The sequence below is a fragment of the Natator depressus genome, chromosome 5 (assembly GCF_965152275.1).
Source record: "Natator depressus isolate rNatDep1 chromosome 5, rNatDep2.hap1, whole genome shotgun sequence".
NCBI classification, from domain to species: domain Eukaryota; kingdom Metazoa; phylum Chordata; order Testudines; family Cheloniidae; genus Natator; species Natator depressus.
In genome coordinates this window covers 96,394,263-96,414,130 of record NC_134238.1, presented here as the reverse complement: position 1 = coordinate 96,414,130, position 19,868 = coordinate 96,394,263, and the positions used below count along the sequence as shown (strand labels likewise).

The following is a 19,868-nucleotide window of genomic DNA, read 5'->3' as shown; positions in this document are numbered from 1 at the left end:
GCTGTTGGAGATATTTGTTGCTAGCAGTCGCAGATTGTCATTGTAGGCAGTCTCATCATATCATCCCCCCGATAAATGTATCAAGCTCAGTCTTGAAGCTAGTCAGGTTTTTTGCCCCTACTGTTCCCCGTGGAAGGCTATTCCAGAACTTCACTCCTCTGAGGGTTAAAAACCTGTAAAACTACTTTTTCTTACTATCATTCATATAATTGTAAAGACCCATGGAAGGCAAGAAAAATTATCACTTAAAATTTAAGATATTAAAAATAGTTTTTATATTTTGCTCTAAAATAATTGTTTCTAATGTTGTAATTTTAAAGTCTGATAATCTCACAATCCGACAAAGATAGAAGCATGAGAAAGGATGGAGTCTCAAGACCAAATACTAGCTCTGGTGTTTTGCGAGATAATAGAACTTATGTATGCACTGGACCAGGACTGAATATTATCCATATTGAGCCTTGGGCCAGTAGAATTTTGTGGAAAAATTCACATTTGGAAGAAAGAAGGAAACAATTTTATGGGCTTTTAACAAAACAAAATATACTTACATTTATAATATATAAAATCCAAGATGGGAAAAGTCCAGCCATATAAAGATGGGTTAATGACATTTGGTACAAAGTGCATCTGCCAAGATGAAGCTAATTTAGCCTGGTTGAGGTAAAACAGATTCTGTAAGTAACACCATAAATTGATAGTAATTTAATTAAACCATTAGATGTGAACTTGCCTCGGTTGAATAACCATGTGATCTTATTGCTGTTGACCTTTTTCCCATCCCACCTCTTCTGTATGTTATACTGGTTTGTCCCTTTCTGTCTAAAATTAGGCTCCGATCTTGCAAAGACTTACACACGTGTTTAACTTTAAGCATATGAATCATCCTAATTGACTTCTATGGGATTCAAATCTTTGCAGGATTAGGACCTCAGATTTGCAACCTCATCCGTGAAGTGCCAAGCCTGGTTTTGGATGCTGTATAAATTAAACACAGTAAATAAAAATATTAATGACCATACTGAAATGAGTTGGAACATGACTGCAAATTTCAGACTGGTTATGATCTGAAATAAATCATGTTTAAGTTCATCTCTCATTGGTGACATAGGTTTATTCACTAAGGAGAAAAAAAAGGTACATAAATGACTTATCACCTCTATTCAGCAGTGGAGAGTCAGTTACTACTGTACTTCAATATAATCAAATGAAGTTTGGGCATGTTTCTATTCTGATTTGTATATACATATGAAGTAGTAGGTAGTGAAAAAGGTAGAAGTGTGTGGGATGTCAACTTACTGCTTCCATGAAATAAGAGCTTCACCTACAAACAAACCTGTAAAGCAATTTTTCTCTTAGTTTCCCACACTGTAAAAGTTGGGTCACAAGTGCTTTAGGCTACCAGGAATTATGGGTGAGTGATTGATGTGGAGAACTGCAATTCTATTTTGAATTATACAGAATTGTATAAACTCATTCCACATTTTTAATAAACTTCAGAAAGACAAAAGGTACTCACGAGTACTGGCAATCTCTCCCAGTACTGATCAGAAGTACCATTGGTATCTGGGTTAATCTGAAGATTCCATTTCTTGTTATTACAGTGCACTAGATGGAAACTGGGCACCAGTGCCCGTTTAGTATTCTGTCATTGGTACAACCAATCCACCCTGGTCATATGGGAGAACTAGTTCCAGATCATGTAACTGTACTTGCGTGGGAAAAGGGATTTTATCTGATTCCTTTGAAAATAACATAGTTTGAATTAATTTCCATGGTGCAGTCACCTGTTTGAATGGTTAGGAAGTAATTAAAAACTTTTCTTGCATCATAAAGTCCCTGGTTGTTCTCTAGTTCTTTCTCAGACACAGAGGCCCTGATTTTCCAGTGTAATTGTTTGCACCAGTGCAAGAAGAGTGCAATACATTACCATTTTGATATGGCAGTATTTTGCATCCACTTTCCATTGATGTCAATGAGTAATGAAAAATATGACCCAGCGACCATTATTAATTAGGTGTCAGTTGTTATACACAGGAACATACAACTCAAAAGCAAAGATACTTGAAGGCTGTGTATGTGACGCCTTGTGGGGAACCTATGTTTGTGTGAACAGCATGAGCCCATGTTTATGGATGTTCATTGACCTAGGTTGATTTTCAGGGGAAGTACTAGAACCCACCCTTACTCTGATTTAATTTCATTCATGGTTCTAGACTAATCTTTCACTCAGCCCTATGTTATTGCTTAATTTTTCTGTCTTTAGGGACTGTATATTTCTGTTAGGATGAATTCTGCATGACTGATTACAGTAAGGTTTTCTGTTGTTCCAGAACTGAATCATTTCAAAAACATCTTGAGTAATGGTTTGCTATGAATAAAATACCCACTCCCGTTCCATGGCAACAAGTCTGTTTCCAGCATTTGCCATCTGGTAGTTCATGTTTGTCTCTCTCTCACTTACTCTGTTCAGTAGCTAGCGTTAGTCATTTCCCACCCATTTTTACTTCAGTATCTCTGTGATATTTTCTTTATTGCTCAATCACAAATTCCAGTAGGTCTGAATTATAAAACACCTGAAGGTGTTCAACGGACTGAACACACCAAACACACTTTCAAAAGAGAGAGAGAGAGATGTTGCCTTATGTGAAGTGTCAATGGATTATTACACTTCTGTGATTATTGTTAAATATTTATTTTATTGTAGTGTCCTAAGGTTCCAGAGGAACTTAGTGAAAAATCTGCAATCACACACTATTCAAAAATATGCAGCATTATGAAAAAAAAAATCAGCTTTTTCAGTTAAAGTCTTCATTATTGTTTACAAATTCTTAGATTTTCTTCATGGAGACCCTTGTTTATATCTTTTCATTAAATAAAGCTAACTTATAAGCACCATGTATCCATGGTACCTAGCTGGTCCATGTTAAACCATGGGTGGCTTTTTTGCTGTTTTGTCGTCCTTGTCTTCCCTATCCCTGCTCCATCTTATTGTGTGTTACATCGGTTGTTAAATCTTGTCTAAGGACTGATCAATGTACAGTTTTTGTACCACTATAACTATATGTGTTTAGAAATTAGAATAGTTAATATTTACACCGCCCTAGTATGGATGCAATTATGCCAGTATAAAGTTGCTTATAGCATTATAGTTTATTCCCTTATATTTATGCTAGGCAATTCTTTTGGCCCTTAAATTGCTGGATACTGTAAATGTGAGTTCCAGTAAGGCCACCATAGAGCTGCCTCTTCTTTCATATGGCATTTGAAAAGCAATGGCCTGGGATTATAATTGAATTTTAAGATTTGAAAGGCATTCTAATGCTTCTGCGGTAGCTAGGTGGATCCCCTTTGTACCACCACTGCAAGTGTGAATGAGGCAATTGTCTGGGATGTGTTGCATGATTTGTACTTCACCACAGTTACAATTTGGTGGTTTTTGGATTTTGTATTTGTGGAGGAAATATCCACACCTTCCCTGCATAGTCTGAATGCAGTTTAGTGCAGGCCCCTTCCTACAGGGAAGGCAGAATCCTGCGACTTCTTTTGTTGGATCTTCAACCAAGTCTTTGTTTGGGACATCACAAGTGGCCCACAATTCAAGCCAGTGAGTGCTGGCATCCTTTTGGTTGGCCTGTAGTGGTGATGCATGGATCCAGAAAGGCTTCCTGGATTTGGATCGGGAGAGTAGCAGCAAATTGAGATCTTGTTGTATCGGCAGATCCCAAGCGGCCAGGATCCTATTGTGCTCCTGGACCACAGCAGCATCTTGCCTGATGTTGGCAGGCATAATGCCTGCCATAACTGGTAGACATGGTGTTGACATTGATTTGAGAGAGCTGCTAACAATCTTAAGCATGGCATTGATTTCAGTGTTAATGAGAATGGTGGGGGAGTTGTTGCACCAAACTGGTGCGCAGTACTCCACCGGTGACAAAACAAGGGCTTGTACTGACATTCAAAGTCTGCATGCTGTTGACAACAGAGGGCACTACTACCCCTGAAATGGATCTTTACGGGCTGCCGGTGGAGCAGATTACTGTCATACCAGTGAAAAAGGTCCACAGTAATTATCTTCAATACACAGCAGTTTATTGAGAAGGAATTACACAAGCAGTAAAGGGTTATATGAAGCACATAACTCCTATGTTAGACATAAAGAGCTATACATTAAGAGAAATACATTTCTCTTAACAAGTCTCTCTTTCACAAACATACAGAAACAGGCCCTGCGCTAGCCTCACGCAGTTCCTGCTTGGGAAACAGAGAAGGTGATTACCAATTTCATAGATGGCTTCTTCCCTCCTGGTCTGTTCTTCTCAGCCCTCTGGTCTGTCTCGGATTCCCTCGAAGCAAGGCCTTGCTTGCCTTGAGACCCCTCTGGTTCACAGTCCTACTCAAGCTCACGGAGCAGAGTTCTGGCTACTCTGTCTAGCAGCGTTGCTGCTTCAAGTGTCAATTAAGGAATATCAACCACAGCAATTTACTTTGCTTCATTCTTACACTCTTTTTCCTCAAAGGAGTTTCATGCCTTAAAAGCATGCTCTGTGGGCGTGTGGTGACTAAGTTTACATAATTAGTGTTTTAGAAGGGGCTGGGGAGGGTGGTACTGAATGAAGATCACCCCACATTTACACACTTATCAGTCATTCGCTCTGGCTCTCTGCATGGTGTCCTTGCTGTATGGTCATTATAACGAGGTTGACCTGCGCTCCACGCTGGAACTTTATACATGTGATATTTACTTTTGCATGGGCCCATATTTGCCAACCAATAGGTTCAATATCGATCGTACATGCAGACTTTGCCAGTTCTTTATCAAATTTGCTTCTGCTTAAAGGGAACCTGCTCCCAGGATCCTCTGCAGCCATTCACCCATGTTTAAGTCATGCCAAGTTATACTCAAACGATTCATTCAATATGGCCATACCAATTTGGCACCATCCCAACACAGGCATCACATCCCCAGGATGTGTTAGCAAGCTACTGAATGATGTTAACCCTTCTTTTTGGTGGTGTCACGGTATTGGCAATAGCTTGGCATCCAATCGATGGTAACTCCAAGGTACCATGGATTGTGGTCATGCAATAAAGGCAGACTAGAAAAGTCCGCTTTTGACGGCACGTTGGCCTCGTAGTTGTTCAAGTGGAAGGCAGAGATGAGTGTTTTCGAAGGGTTTCAGTTGCCAAGCTTTGAAATACATCTCAAGTGTCTGGAAGTCATTTTTCGTAACCTTCTCTGTGGCCTTCAGAGAGGATGCTTGCGTTGCTAACACAATATAATCTGCATAGATGAATTTACAGGATGATGTGACTGCAGTGTTGCTGATATAGAGATTGAACAGTGCAGGCGCTAAAACAGATCCATAGAGCTGTAACTGGGAAACCCAGTACTACTAGCAGAATTGTTGTACACCAGCTGTTATGAAGTGTGAAGGTAGATGCTGCAACTATGCCAATCACATAGTGGTGGACTTGTTACTGAGTGTATATAGTGCCTGGATTCACTTCCCATAAGAAGTTACAGGTACAAGGTGGGTTGGTTTCCTTAGTTTCGTGGGTTGGTTTGCTTAGGACCGTGAATAGGCATTTCAAAGTCAGACCTGAGAAATGAGGTAGAACGTGTTTTAATATAAGCCCATTTCTGCTGTAAAGAAGCATGCACTTAAAATCAGATGTTGTAAAATGATTACTATTTTGTCATCATGTGATATTAATGTTGTGTATATATTTAAATGCAATATTAAAACATTTAACATTTATTTTGTTTTTCTCCTTAGATTGTGTTTTTGGAGCAAGCAGATCAGCAAGAGCAACTAGCTAAGAAGTGGGGCTTCAAAGCATCTGATATAAGAGAGCTTAGTAATCAGTAGGTATTGTATTTAAGTTCATTTAGTCATTTTGGTTTCAATTTGGTCCCTGGATGACTGAAGTATTACATATGTATTTGCACTTATGGATCCAGACTCCATTCTGTCCTTTGTGGTTTTCCCTGTGCAAGGCATTGTGGATTGGGCCCTAAATGTGGACCATGAATACGCTTTTTTCATTCCATGAGTTGGGAGTTTAGCAATGAGTGAATTGTGCTACCTGATTCATAACTCTCAGATTGTAAAGCCTTATTTAGGCTTGACAAATAACCTATTCTTTTTGCATCACTGTAAACAATATTCTCTATCTTTTTTAGAGGTGTAAATTTACATTCTGTTGTCCATTTTGTTGGCAGCAGGCGGAAAACTCCATGGCTGAGTTAATAAATTGGAGTAGCACTTCACTTTAAAATTCTGTCTGAGCTGGCAGTTAGCATGATCTCTGTTTGCGTTACCTACCTGTCTGATAAGACTGAGGCATAGATTTCAAAATATGACACATTTGTACATTTCACACTATTGAACAGTTGAGCAAATAACACATACAAACAAAATTCTGCCAATATTAATCCAAATTCAAAAATGAGTTTTGATTCAACTATACTTACAATTCTTGTGTTTGTGCTTTGAGAACATTCAAATTGTCAATATTTATTATCAAAATAGTAACAAGAAGCAAATTTGAAACAAAAATGCCTGAATATTTGGCAGATGTGAATTTTGAGTTGTATACTTAATTGTAATATTCAAAATACATGCTGTGTAGGTTAGTTACATATGTCACCCAATCAGGGGGCAGAAACTGTAGCATGTGACTTATGGAACAAATTAACACAGAGCAAATTTCAAAAGTTTGAATATAAAATGTTCTTAATTAACAATGCACAAACTTCATACAGGAAAACTCATGAAGAAATTTGTGAATAATTTTGAACAAATACATCTGAGACTTTCATGGTTTGTTCATCATTTCATAAATAGAAAAAAGTGAAATTCAGCAAATACGTTATTATGGACGATTCACTCAGCACCATTGCCAAATGCATTTTTTTAGACATCTCGTCACATTTGGAAGAAATATTTATAGCCATAGAAATTAGTTTCCAAGAAAATAACTTCAGAGTATGAGAATAAGAGTTTTGAGAGACTACAAGAGGGGAAAATTATTATTTTCTATGATTTTAAAAATATTTGACATCATATTTACTTTTAATTCCTGGCGGAGCCCATGACCCAGGGCTTCTGGTGCTGGAAATCCACTCAGAGGGGTAGTTGTGGTGACACAAGGCAGCGTCCTAGAGTACTTGATGCTGCACACAGTAAAAGGATTTACTTCCTTAGTAGACGTCTGTACTTTGGATGCTGAAGATCTGGGGTTCAAACCCTGCAGACCAGTCATGCTGGGGGCCATCACACAAGCATGTTGTACAAAACAAAAACATAAGTTCTTCTTTAAGAGCAATTATTTAAAAATCCAAAACTACTATGATTTTTTTTTTAAACAGTGAATTCTTCATGCCAGGAATGGTTGATACTCATATCCATGCACCTCAGTATGCATTTGCTGGATCAAGAATAGATCTACCTCTTTTGGAATGGTTAAACACATATACATTTCCAACAGAAGTCAAATACAAAGATAATGATTTTGCTGAAGAAGTATACACCAGAGTTGTAGTAAGTACAGCAAGTGTCTTCTGCATACTATTATAAGGTAAAGTGCACATTAATGAACTATATCAGCTTTCAGAAGCTGACAGTACAACTAAAAAAAAATAATAAGGAAGTATATTAAAATTTATATTATGAAAAATAGGAACTAAATAAATTGGGAATATTGTCATTGTTCAAGATTATCCCTTTCTAATTCTGATGTCTAAGAGTGTGAACTCAGCGAAGTTCAAGGTATTCTTAGCTTCTGTTTTTTAGGGTTTTAGTGGCTTGCAAAGTTGGTTCAAGTTTAGCAATCTAGTACAAGTATAACTATGATGTAGTTCCACTAAAATTGTAATATGAATGAAAAAGAAACTTATTGCACAAGTCTGTTACTTGAAAATACCAGCTTTGTGGACTTTGTCAATATGTGTTTCTCAGTAAAACAGCATTTAATTGACAATGCTGTCTCACCTTTATTAAATGTGTACTTTGCTAAAAAGTAAGATACTACTGTGATGGGGACCAATATAAGAATCTAGATAGCCCTTTATTATAATGTGCATCACCAAGATAGTTCCTACTTCAACCGTTGTAAAAGTCCATAAAATTAATATGAAATAGTTGTGAACTTCTCAGTTAAGACTGTCTAAGTATAAATTCACTCAAATTATCCATAATGTATATATGTCTTTTTGCCTAGTTGCTTACATCAGAACTCATTTCATCACATGATAGGCAGCAATTAACATATATATCACCTATCCTAGGCTCCAGGCACCTTTGCCAAAATTTAAAATGCAATCAACACAAGTAAAGCCAGTGACTGCTGCACAACCCCAAGCCAAAGGAGACTATCAACATCTACTTCAGGGAGACTATACCTGGATACGGTTTCTCTATGATCTGACCCAAAGATGAAAGATTAGGTAGTGTATTGTCAGCATCACACATTGGTTTCTTGAGTAGAGGCCTCACCTCACTGCAGCTTCCTTAAGAGATACCTACTCCCTGAAGCAGATGTTTATAGTCTTCTTGCAGTTTACCATCGAGGGAGGACATGAATCCAAAGGACACGTTGTGGGATGAAGGGAACTGTTACAGTTTTGAACTGATAAGTATATCAGCCCATATCAGCTGTAGTTTTCCCTTTAAATACATTAATAAGAATTGGCTATAAAATTAGTATTTTTTTGCTCCTCACTTCTCTTTCAGTCCAAGTCAGTGCAAAATTCTGTAGAGCCATCTTGTGGATTAAAATCACTGATTGCATGTTCTGTCATTTTGGCAATGTGACACTTTTTTTTCATACAGCTCAAAACTGAATTCTTTTTATAGAGAAGAACGCTAAAGAATGGCACGACTACAGCATGCTACTTTGCAACAATTCACACAGCTGCTTCTTTGCTACTTGCTGAAATTATAGGTAAGAATGTAAGAGTGAGTTTGCTCAAATCAATGCAGCTATGCTGATTTACACCAGTTAAGAATCTGCCCCTCTATTTATTCTCTCCCTGAAATCCAACTATCCCTGCTCAATTGTTCAATCCCTCTCCCACTCATTGACTCCCATTTACCCTCTGCTCCATTAATTACCACCACTGCCACCCCATGTCCCAGTAAACAATTGTAGCTCCCAAATCAACTAGTACATCACTCATCTCTTTATGTGGCTCTGCTGCTCCTGCTCTGTTGCTGCTTGGGTACTGGAAGATCCTATGCCTAAACGGCAGGAGAAACAGCCAATATCTTTGCTCCCTCTCCCACTCAGGCATTGGGGTGGGGGTCAGTGCCAAGATCTTCACTCACCCCTCAAATCTGGAGAGAGGGAGCTGCACCAAGCTCTTCTCTCCAATCCACAGGGAAAGCAATGTTGTCAACTCCCACTATGTTATTGCATGGCTTGCGATAACTTGGAATCTTTCTTAAATCCTCAGTTTCCAAAATCAAGTGATTTTTGTGAAAATCTCAGCTTTCATTTTTAAAAAGTAAGTTTCTAGCCCTTCTGCTTGTGGAGAAAACTTGACACGAATAACCCGTGAAGGCTAAGAAATCTGAAGACAGGAAAAAAAGAACCGAATATTTGTTTAAGTCTCATTGGGTTAAAAATATTGACTAGCTTTAAAACAATCTCGTGGGCGGGTTTAGACTGTACTCATGATTTTTGAATGGTTGGAGTCATCAATCCTGAGAAAGGGGGTAAGTGAGAGGTGCACAAGGATTTTCCCCTCCCCTGCAACTAGGCCTGGGGAAGGGGAGCTGAGGCAGGATCTTGATTCTTTCCCTTGGCTTAGCGGGGAGTGGTCAGTTATGTTTCTTGGTGTACTGGCCTTGGTGTACTTAGCCTCTTGGCTAAGGAGCTCCCATGCACAGGAGGCACGGGTCAGTGCATATGTCTGCCACCAGGATGCCCAGTGTTGGGGAAACCTCAGCTGGGGCAAAGGAGAACTATTTACCTGACTGCAGTTACTGAAATACAAGTTTACAAAAACAAGGAAGTAAAATATTTATTCAGACCATTGGAATTTGTAATGTTTTCATATTTTTTCCTGTGAGGTGGCTTATTGTGCAGAAGCACATTTTCAGTGTGCCCTCAGGCTGACTTCTGAAGTTACAGCTGTGCTTTTGCACATGCAAACAAAATCTAAACTGGTTTGCATTTGCAAATGTCATGTGAATGTGCAAATCAAACGTAGAACTGATTCTCTGTGCTCTGAAGGCCCACGACTGAAATGTCTTTGGGCAGACACTTTTGTATAACACTTGCCCATATGATGACGTGCAAATCCTGTGGTGGTGTTAGTCTTCTTTTTTCATAAGGACAAAATTCAGCCTCAGTTCCAATTCAAAACAAATCAGAGTAATGACTTTGTATGACTTGAACACTTTAGACAGCATGATGGATTTGTTCTGATATAGTTTGCATGCAATAAATGTGGAATATACTCTTGGCTCTTTCCTTAACACCTAGGAACATTAAGCATGTGAACTTTTGTGACCATGATGAACATATTCCTAGTGGAATGAGTGAAAGGGGCCATTACCATTAATTTTGCATATAGTAGCGATCCCATGCAAATGGAGCAAAATAATGTGAGCCAACAAAATTTTGGTAACCAAGTGTGAAACTGTATATGTTAAACTTTGGTGAATCAGGCCCTAACTGGCGAGTCATCTGTACAAATGCCCTGTTTATATGTGCATTTATGGTAATTGCACATGCAAATATCAGCACACAATTGTATGCTCATTTTTGCATATCAATGTCCAACTTCCCTTTCTCAATATGTGTAGCTATTTGGCCTTGATTAAAGGATTAATATAATTTTCCAGGAGCAATGTCAAAGATAAGCCAGTGGAATAAAACAAGAGACTCATGTGGCCCACAGTCTTATCTGATTATTCATTATTTTGTGACATCTTAAGTTTGAGTGCCCCTCAAAAAAGGGGCATAGACTTCAACCCAGTTATGAACGCTCTTGTTTCATTTTTAATTGAAAATGACTCAAGGTATATAACAAGTCGTGCCCTGTTATGGCTGACCTTTTCAGAGATGTTTAAATACGGTCTTGTTTGAGGATGCAGATGCTACATTTACTTTTACATCACAGACAAACTATATATTAAACCAAATATAGGATTTGTATGGTATTACTCTGTGAAAATGTAAGTGCTCAAAATGACAATATGTAGAGGGTTTGCTTGATCTCATTATTACTTGATAAGCACCAACACCGTTTTCAGTGCTGTACAAGACACACACAGAGACATGTCTTTTGCTCCTAAGAGTTTACAATCTAAGGCCCTAATTCAGCGGAGATCAGGCCATCCCTATTCAGCACAGCATTTAAGCACATGCTATATTTAGGCACATGATTACCTTCCATTGACTTCAATGGGACTTAAGCAGCTGCCTGAAGTTTAGTCTTTGATTAAGTGCTATGCTGAATAGGGATGGACTTAAGCACATGTTTGAATCCTTTCCTGAACTGGGGTCTAAATAGGCAAAGACTGGATGGAAACAGCCCAGTGGGAGTCCAAGATGATTTTGCTGACTTAGGTCGGATCTACACTGGACAAGTAAGTTGACTTTACTGTGTCAGTCAGGAACTTGAAAAATCCACACCCCTGAGTGGCGTAGGTAAGCTGATCTAACCCCAAGTGTAGATGGCGTGAGGTTGATGGAAGAATTCTGTTAACCTAGCTACTGCCTCTTCGGATGATGGATTACTTACACGGAGGGGAGAACCCCTCCCCTCAGTGTAGGTAGTGTCTACAGTGAGACACTATAGTGGTGCTGCTGTAGCATTTCACGTGTAGACAAGCCCTTAGAGTGCCATCTGCCTCATGGAAGTTGTGAGTTTTTTAATGGTTAGGAAGGGCCATTTGGGTTGGGATTTGAGCAAGAGCTGCTTTAATAGTGATCATGGCTGCAAAAACAAACTGCAAATACAAAAGGACAGAACCAGAACTGTGGCTACCATATTTGGTATTTGCCAAGATAATTTTTTGTCCTCATGTGGTGGGAGTTTGGCCAGTGACTTGTCCTTTTCGGCAGCTACATTGAGGCGCAAGCAATTCAGGTCCCTGTGGAGCTCCTTTTCTTTCTTGCTGTAGTCATACAGCACCACTACCTACTTCCTCACTACAGAAAGTGCAGCTTGTCCATCACTCTGTCCCGATTTGGCAAGATCTCAGAAGCAGTAAGCTCCTTTCATTTTGACATTAAACACAATTCCCCCTCCGCCCCCCCCATACCAAATAGGGATGACGGAGAAATGTACTGCAGGAAGTCTGTTGCAGAAATCAGGAGTGAATGTGTCACAAATTGCATGAACAAGTATGAAGTGATGCTTGTCAAGTGTGCTGGTAATGGTGCCTGGTTCAATACACATGTTATCTGTGTGTTCCATTTTTGGAAAGTAGTGACCTGGAAGCACTAAAACATCTGTGTCAGGTGACCTAATAATCACTATGGTCCCTTTGACACTAAGAGACCCAAAAGCCATATTGGAACATACAGCATGCAGAAGCATCCTTGTGTCCACTGCCGGTTGAGTACTGTACAAGTCTTGGGCTTCTTCAGCACCTCTAGTAGTGATGGACTTTGCTACTTTACCATTGGAAAAGCCTCCAACAAAGAGAAGTGTTTGGGTTGGATGTGCTCCTACACTCTCGGGTGCATTTTTGAACTAAATATTCACAGAGGAATTTTACAAGTGACTGTTTTTTGGATGCCATGTTTAGAAACTTTTTCCATAGAAGCACAGGGCATCTACCATTCACCTGTTATTTCTTATATCCAAACTTAGATCCTGTCTGGCACTGTCTCCCTCTGCTGTTTTCACTGAGTTACTGTTGTCTGAGGAAAGTAGGGCTTTATATCTTTGTAGTAGCATAGACAGAAGAACCACCTTATAGTTAGACAATGATCTTATGTAGTCTCTCTCATTAGCTGATAAATTCAGTGCCATAAGGTGATTATTGTTGCAGTGTAATTAGATGATTTTGCTTTAAGATTCATTTTACTTAAGTAGGAAGAAAACCACTGAGTGATAAACTGCATCCTTAGCAAACAAGTCTTACACAGATATTCTGCAGAACATATCTCCTCTTTGAAGTGCTACCTCCCTTAGATTGCTCTCTCAACTGTTTCAATTTTATGGAGTTTGTCTGTTTTTTTTCAAGCAAACAATGCAACAGGATCAATTGCTGGAGGATGTGCTTGCTCTGGTGGCCATGAAGCAGATGAACGTGATGCTCTCTGATCAGATTCAGAGTCTGTTTCCTCCACCCAGTGGTTCAATTCTGACATGTGCCAAATACAAATTACTTGTGTATTTCTGAAAGCAGCCCCTGTGACAAAGTCTTGATGATGCAGCATCTAAACTAGAAAACTCATTCAGTAGCCACCAATACAATTCATGTCTCCTGGTTTCTGTTGTCAGAATTCTATCCAGCACTGGTGGCTTTTGACAGTTTTTCATTGTTTTGATTTTCTTGAAAAACACATTTTTCCAGAGTTTAAGGGGAATCTTTTCTCTTTGATCTAGGCTTTTAAGGGGCTTGTATCCTGTGTGTCTTCATAGACTAATTCCTTGTAGAGGTAGAATTCCCAAAGTATATTGGTAGCATTACCACCACCAGCACTATTCTTCTTTTTATACAAGCATAGAGATTTGTGCTAAATTAGATCTCTATGAATCAAACTATACCATAGAATCTCTATGGTTAGAAATCCCAAGCTTGAATAATAAGAGTATAGTAGTAGGAATATACTGCAGACCATCTGACCAGGATGGTGATGGTGAAATGCTCCGGGAGATAAGAGTGGCTATAAAAATAGAAAACTCAATAATAAGGGGGATTTCAATTATCCTTCTATTGACTGCGCACATGTCACCTCACGTTAGGATGCAGAAACAAAGTTTCCAGACCCCATTATGACTGCTTCTTGGAGTTACAAGGGGGGAGAGGCAGTTCTTGATTTAGTCCTACGAGGAGCACAGGATCTGGTTCAGAGGTGAATATAGCTGAACCGCTCAGTAACAGGTGACCATACAATAATTAAATGTAACGTCTTTCTTGAGGAGGGGGGAAAACCAAAGAAACCCTCCACGATAGCATTTAATTTCAGAAAGGGGAACTACACCAAAATGAGGAAGCTAGTTAAATGGAAATTAAAAGGAACAGTCACAAGAGTGAAATGCCTGCAAGCTGCATGGAAACTTTTTAAAAACACCATAATAGAGACTTGAATTAAATTAAAAAAATAGAGAACCAAAACAATGCCACTATGGGTAAACAACAGAGTAAAAGAGGCAGCTAGAGGCAAAAAGGCATCCTTTAAAAATTGGAAATCAAATCCTACTGAGGAAATAGGAAAAGGAGCATAAACTCTGGCAAGTCAAGTGTAAAAGAGGTAATTACACAGGCCAAAAAAGAATTTGAACAGCAACTAGCCAAAAATTAAAAAACGAAGAGCAAAAACAATTTTAAGTACAGCAAAAGCAGGAAGCCTGCCAAACAATCACTGGGGCCGTTGGATGATCGAGGTGCTAAAGGAGCACTCAAGGAAGAAAAGGCTTTTGAGGAGAAGCTAAATGAATTCTTTGCACCAGTCTTTACTGCAGAGGATGTGAAGGAGATTCCACACCCGAGCCATTCTTTTTAGGTGACAAATCTGAGAAATTGTCCCAGACTGAGGTGTCAATTGAGAATTTTTTGGAACAAATTGATTTACAATAATAAGTCACCATGAACAGATGGTATTTACCCAAGAGTTCTGAAGGAACTTGTAAGCTGGCATGGCTGTCCCTCCGCTTCTGCCTCTGACAGAGGCCACGCCTCCTCCTTAGTCTGCTAGCGTCTTTTCCAAGCAAAGAAAAAAAAGTGAGAATTACTGATTTTCAAGGGGGCCTGGCCTTCAAGCAGGGCAGGGCTGTAAACAGGCTGGGCTGTGGCCTGCAGTCAGGCAGAGCTGTAGCAGTTTATTCACCCCGCCTTTAAGTGGGGCTCCAGCAGGAGTGAGCAGCAAACACAGTCTGTGGGGCTCAAGTACGAGGGCAAGCACCAAGCACCGTCGCTGGGGCTCCAGTAGGGACGCTCGAGGAGCACAGGCATCTTGGGCTAAGGAGGGGGATTACTGCCACCCTAGGGGTGGGATGGTAGTGGGGATGCGGGCCCACCTAACTCCACCGCATCCCAGCCCAGGGCCCTAACAGTGGAAGAGTGGTCTGCAACTGGGTCAGCCGGGAATCCACCTGAAACACGCTGACTGTGTTTCTGGCGTCATCATAGCCAGATGGTAGTCTGGCTCCCCTGGGCTGCTTCCTATTCTCCCCCTCAGTCTCCTCAGGATATTCTGTCAAGGGAAGTGGTAGTAGCTCTTCAGCATTGGGAGTGACAGGGCTCTCTGGAAGGTCAGACTGGTCCTCATGGCAGCAGCAGTTCTCCCTGACTTCTGACTCCAGCAGCGGGGAAGATGCATCTGTCTCCTTTGGCAGCTCCCTCCAGACTGAGGGGCTGGGCTGGGCTGACCTTTTATATTTCCCCTTCCTGTCCTACCCCTCTGCTTCTAGCATGTAGGGCATGGCCCTCCTGGTTCCACCCACCAGGTGGCTTGTGGTGTCCCCTCCACTTCTGCCTGTGAGGGAGGCCACACCTCCTCGCTACAGAACTCAAATATGAAATTGCATAACTACTAAGTGTGATATGTAATCTATCATTTAAATCGGCTTCTGTGCCAGATGACTGGAGGATCGCTAATGTGATGCCAGTTTTTGAAAAAGGCTCTAGAGGTGATCCTGGCAATTACAGGCCAGTAAACCTAACTTCAGTACTAGGCAATTAGTTGAAACCATAATAAAGAACAGAATTATCAGACATCAATAACATGATTTGTTGGCAAAGAGTCAACATGGCTTTTGTAAAGGGAAAATCATGCCTCACCAATCTACTAGAATTCTTTGAGAGGGTTAAAAACACATGGGCAAGGATGATTCAGTGGATACAGTGTACTTGGACTTTCAGAAAGCCTTTGACAAGGTCCCTCACCAAAGGCTCTTCAGCAAACTAAGCTGTCAAGGGATAAGAGGGATGATCTTGTCCTCGATCAGAAACTAGTTAAAAAACAAGAACCAAAAGGATAGGAATAAATGGTCAGTTTTCAGAATGGAGAGAGGTAAATAGTGATGTCCCCCAGGGGTCTGTACTAGGACCAGTGCTGCTCAACATATTCACAAATGATCTGGAAAAAAAAGGTCAACAGTGAGGTGGCAAAATTTGCAGATGATACAAAATTAGTCAAAATAGTTAAATCCAAAGCAGACTACAAAGGGATCTCACTACACTGGGTGACTGGGCAACAAAATGGCAGATGAAATTCAATGTTGATAAATGCAAAGTAATGCACACTGGAAAATATAATCACAACTATACATACATAATTGGGTCAAAATTGGCTGTTACCACTAAAGAAAGATCTTGGAATCATTATGGATAATTCTCTGAAAACATCTGCTCAATGTGTAGCAGCAGACAAAAAAGCTAACAGAATGTTAGGAACCATTAGGAAAGGGATAGATAAGACAAAATATCATAATGATACTATATAAATTCATGTTATGCCCACACCTTAAATATTGTGTGCAGTTCTGGTCAGCCCATCTCAAAAAAAGATATATTAGAAATCGAAAAGTTACAAAGAAGGGCAACAAAAATGATTAAGGGTATGGAACAGCTTCTGTATGAGGAGAGATGAAAAAGACTGGGACTGTTCAGCTTGGGAAAGAGTCGACAAAAGGGGGGACATGATAGAGGTCTATAAAATCATTAAGGATGTGGAAAAAGTGAATAAGGAGGCGTTATTTACCCCTTCACATAACACAGGAACCAGGGATCACCTAATGAAATTAACAGGTAGCAGGTTTAAAACAAACAAAAGGAAATACTTCTTCACACAATGCACAGTCAATCTGTGGAACTCATTGCTGGAGGATGTTGTAAAGTCCAAAACTATAACTGTATTCAAAAAAGATTTAGATAAGTTAATTGAGGATACAGTACATCAGTGGCTATTAGCCATGATGGTCAGAGATGCAACCCCATGCTGTCAGCGCTCCTAAGCCTCTGACAGCCAGATGCTGGGACTGGATAACAGGGAATGTGGATCATTTTATAATTGCTCTGTTCTATTCATTCCCTCTAAAGTGTCTGATATTTGACACTGTCAGAAGACAGGGTACTGGGTAGATGGACCATTAGTTTGACCCAGTATGGCCATTCGTATATTTTTATGTCAGTATCAAAATGGTCATTTTTGATTAGTGAGCACTTTGATTGAAGCCGTGTATTGTCATCTCTAATACGAATACTGAACTGTGCATAAGTGTCATTGAACTAAAAAGCTAATTTTTTAGAATATTTCAAAGGCTAGTCTTGTATGCCTAGGCAATTACAGTTTAAAACCTTCTATTAGGCAGACTAGATGCTACATTGTATGTACAAAAACTTACAAATGGAAGCATTGCATTAGTAATTCACATACATCTATATCTACCCACTATGCAGTATAAACTGTTGGAGCACAATCTACTGCTATGGGTACACAACCTTCAGTATGAGACTGATCTGGTCAGAAAATATCAACTGAAAATATAAAAAACTATTATCACTGTGAGGTACTTTGACAATTAAGAATATATAATGTGAAAATATTTCATGCTAATACTGCGGTTCTCAACCCGCAGGCTGCATGTGGCCCAATTAGCACACAGCTGTGACCCAGCTCAGCTGTGTGCTACAGGCCAGCCTGCGTGGTGGGGTCTGAGTTCCGGGCCCCCAGTAATAAATAAGTTGAGAACCACTGTGTTAGTATATTGCAAAATTGCATATTGCAGATGCCAAACAACTTCTTCGTTTCTGGCAAACAACAACGCTTGCCCATGCAAAAACCCAAAAAGATCTTTTAATGTATTGTCATTTGGTATCTTTGACCTATAATTTTAACACCTTAATCTGGTGTTTAAATTAAACAGAAAAACTGTAGTCATAGTCATGCTGCAGTGTTTCTGGAACTGTGCAAAAATGTCATGCTCTCATTCTGGGTACCATTGTTTCACTTCACCTACAGGCCTACAGCACAGCTGGACAGTTCCACATTATACCTCTTCTAAATGGACATAAAATAAGCTTTCAAATGATATGTAATATGGATGGGGGGGGGTACGTTAACCTCCAATAATATGGCCCTCTTTGGAGAATTGCCATGCCAATGAAGACGGCAACAGGGTGGTCACTAATGACTAGATTCTGCCTGGCTCTTTTGGAAGTGTGCAGCAGTGGGGGGAAGACAAAGACTCCTCTTTCAACCACCCTGGTGTGGCCCATGGAAAATCCAGGCAGAATTACAGTCATTCCCCAATTCCTAATGGATGCACAGTGCCCCAAAAGCAGTGCTTAATTTTTGCCAGGGCTGAGCCCTGACACCTCTAGGCTTGGCAATTCCTAGCCCTGGCACCTCTGGGCTTGCTGCACAAGTTATGAATGTAAAAAAATTGCTTGAGCCCCAGCATCTCTTTCATTACAAATTAAGCACTGCCCAAAAGGGACAGGAAGGTAGGCTGTGACCTCCAACTGACCTGTGCAGGCAGATGACATACAGGAAGGAGCAGGCTGCAAGCCACAAACGGTTGTGGTGGCATGCATGATCCTTGTGTGGGTTGGGGAATTCTGGGAGGCAGTCTGCCTGCCAGTGCTCTTCCTTCAGCAGTTTTGCACTCTGGACTATGTGTAACTGGCACAATCTAGCCCTTATTTATAATGTTTTCAGTAGCAAGTACTAGGGTATTGTTCAGAGTTTCCATTTAAATCTCTGTTGCTCATTACTTTCTCAAAATATTTTCCTTTTAGGCTAAAAAGTCTCAGTCTAAAGATGAAGAAAAGAACATGGCATTGTTCACTCTTAGATGAAGTTATCTGGGCCAGAATTTGTTACTGTGGTTTTAAGTGCAGATCTTGCTAGCAGTTTGTTTGGAAAACAACTGATTTTGAGTTTTATTCTGTTATACATTTCACAGATAAATTTGGTCAGCGAGCATTTGTTGGCAAAGTTTGCATGGATCTCAATGAATTTGTTCCAGAATACAAGGAAAGCACTGATGAATCTGTCAAGGAGACAGAAAGGTAAAATGATTATACTGATAGTATTATCTTTAAAAATTGTATTTTTAATAAAAGTGAGAGAGCACAGGAAGGCTAGTTAAGAATTAAGCCTAAAACTTTAAGGTGTAGGAAGTAACTTTTATTCATCCTTTAAAAAAATAACAAAAACAAACATCCGATTCTCCTCTCATACCAGTTTTCCACTAATGCAACAAATCTGCATCAGTGGAATTGCTCCTAATTTACAACAGTGTAAATGGGAGAAGAATCTGATCCATACAGTGCACATGTATGAATTCGTGAGTATACATGCTTCTTTTAATGACTCTTCTGAAAAGGCTGAGGTTTAACATGAAGGACCTGATACAATAATGAATTAGATTGGGCACCAGATTGGGAAAATGGATGCATGCTGATCTGGGAGCCATTTTGTGAATGTACAGGTCACTACTCTGCAAGTACTTGAGCACGTGTAATTTTACTCATATGAGTACTCACACACATGCTTAAGTGTTTTACAGCATCAGGACCATATTGGGAATACAGGATAATGTAACATACAGCAATCTAAATATTTTGTGGAGTGAGTTTGGAATTTCCACATTACTTACGTAGGTTATCCCAGGTGAATGCTAGTAAAATCTTTTTACCACTACAAATTTTCATGGATTTTTTTTTAAT

The 19,868-nt window shown here is 39.8% G+C and overlaps 1 protein-coding gene across 1 annotated transcript in view; it reads left to right on the top strand.

Moving 5' to 3' along the window:
- Positions 1-19,868, top strand: part of GDA (guanine deaminase) — a 49,321-nt gene that overhangs the window by 5,622 nt on the left and 23,831 nt on the right. The window contains exons 2-5 of the mRNA XM_074953243.1: positions 5,781-5,869; positions 7,376-7,547; positions 8,862-8,949; positions 19,103-19,208. Of these exons, the coding sequence (XP_074809344.1) occupies positions 5,781-5,869; positions 7,376-7,547; positions 8,862-8,949; positions 19,103-19,208 (455 nt within the window). The remainder of the gene's footprint in view (positions 1-5,780; positions 5,870-7,375; positions 7,548-8,861; positions 8,950-19,102; positions 19,209-19,868) is intronic.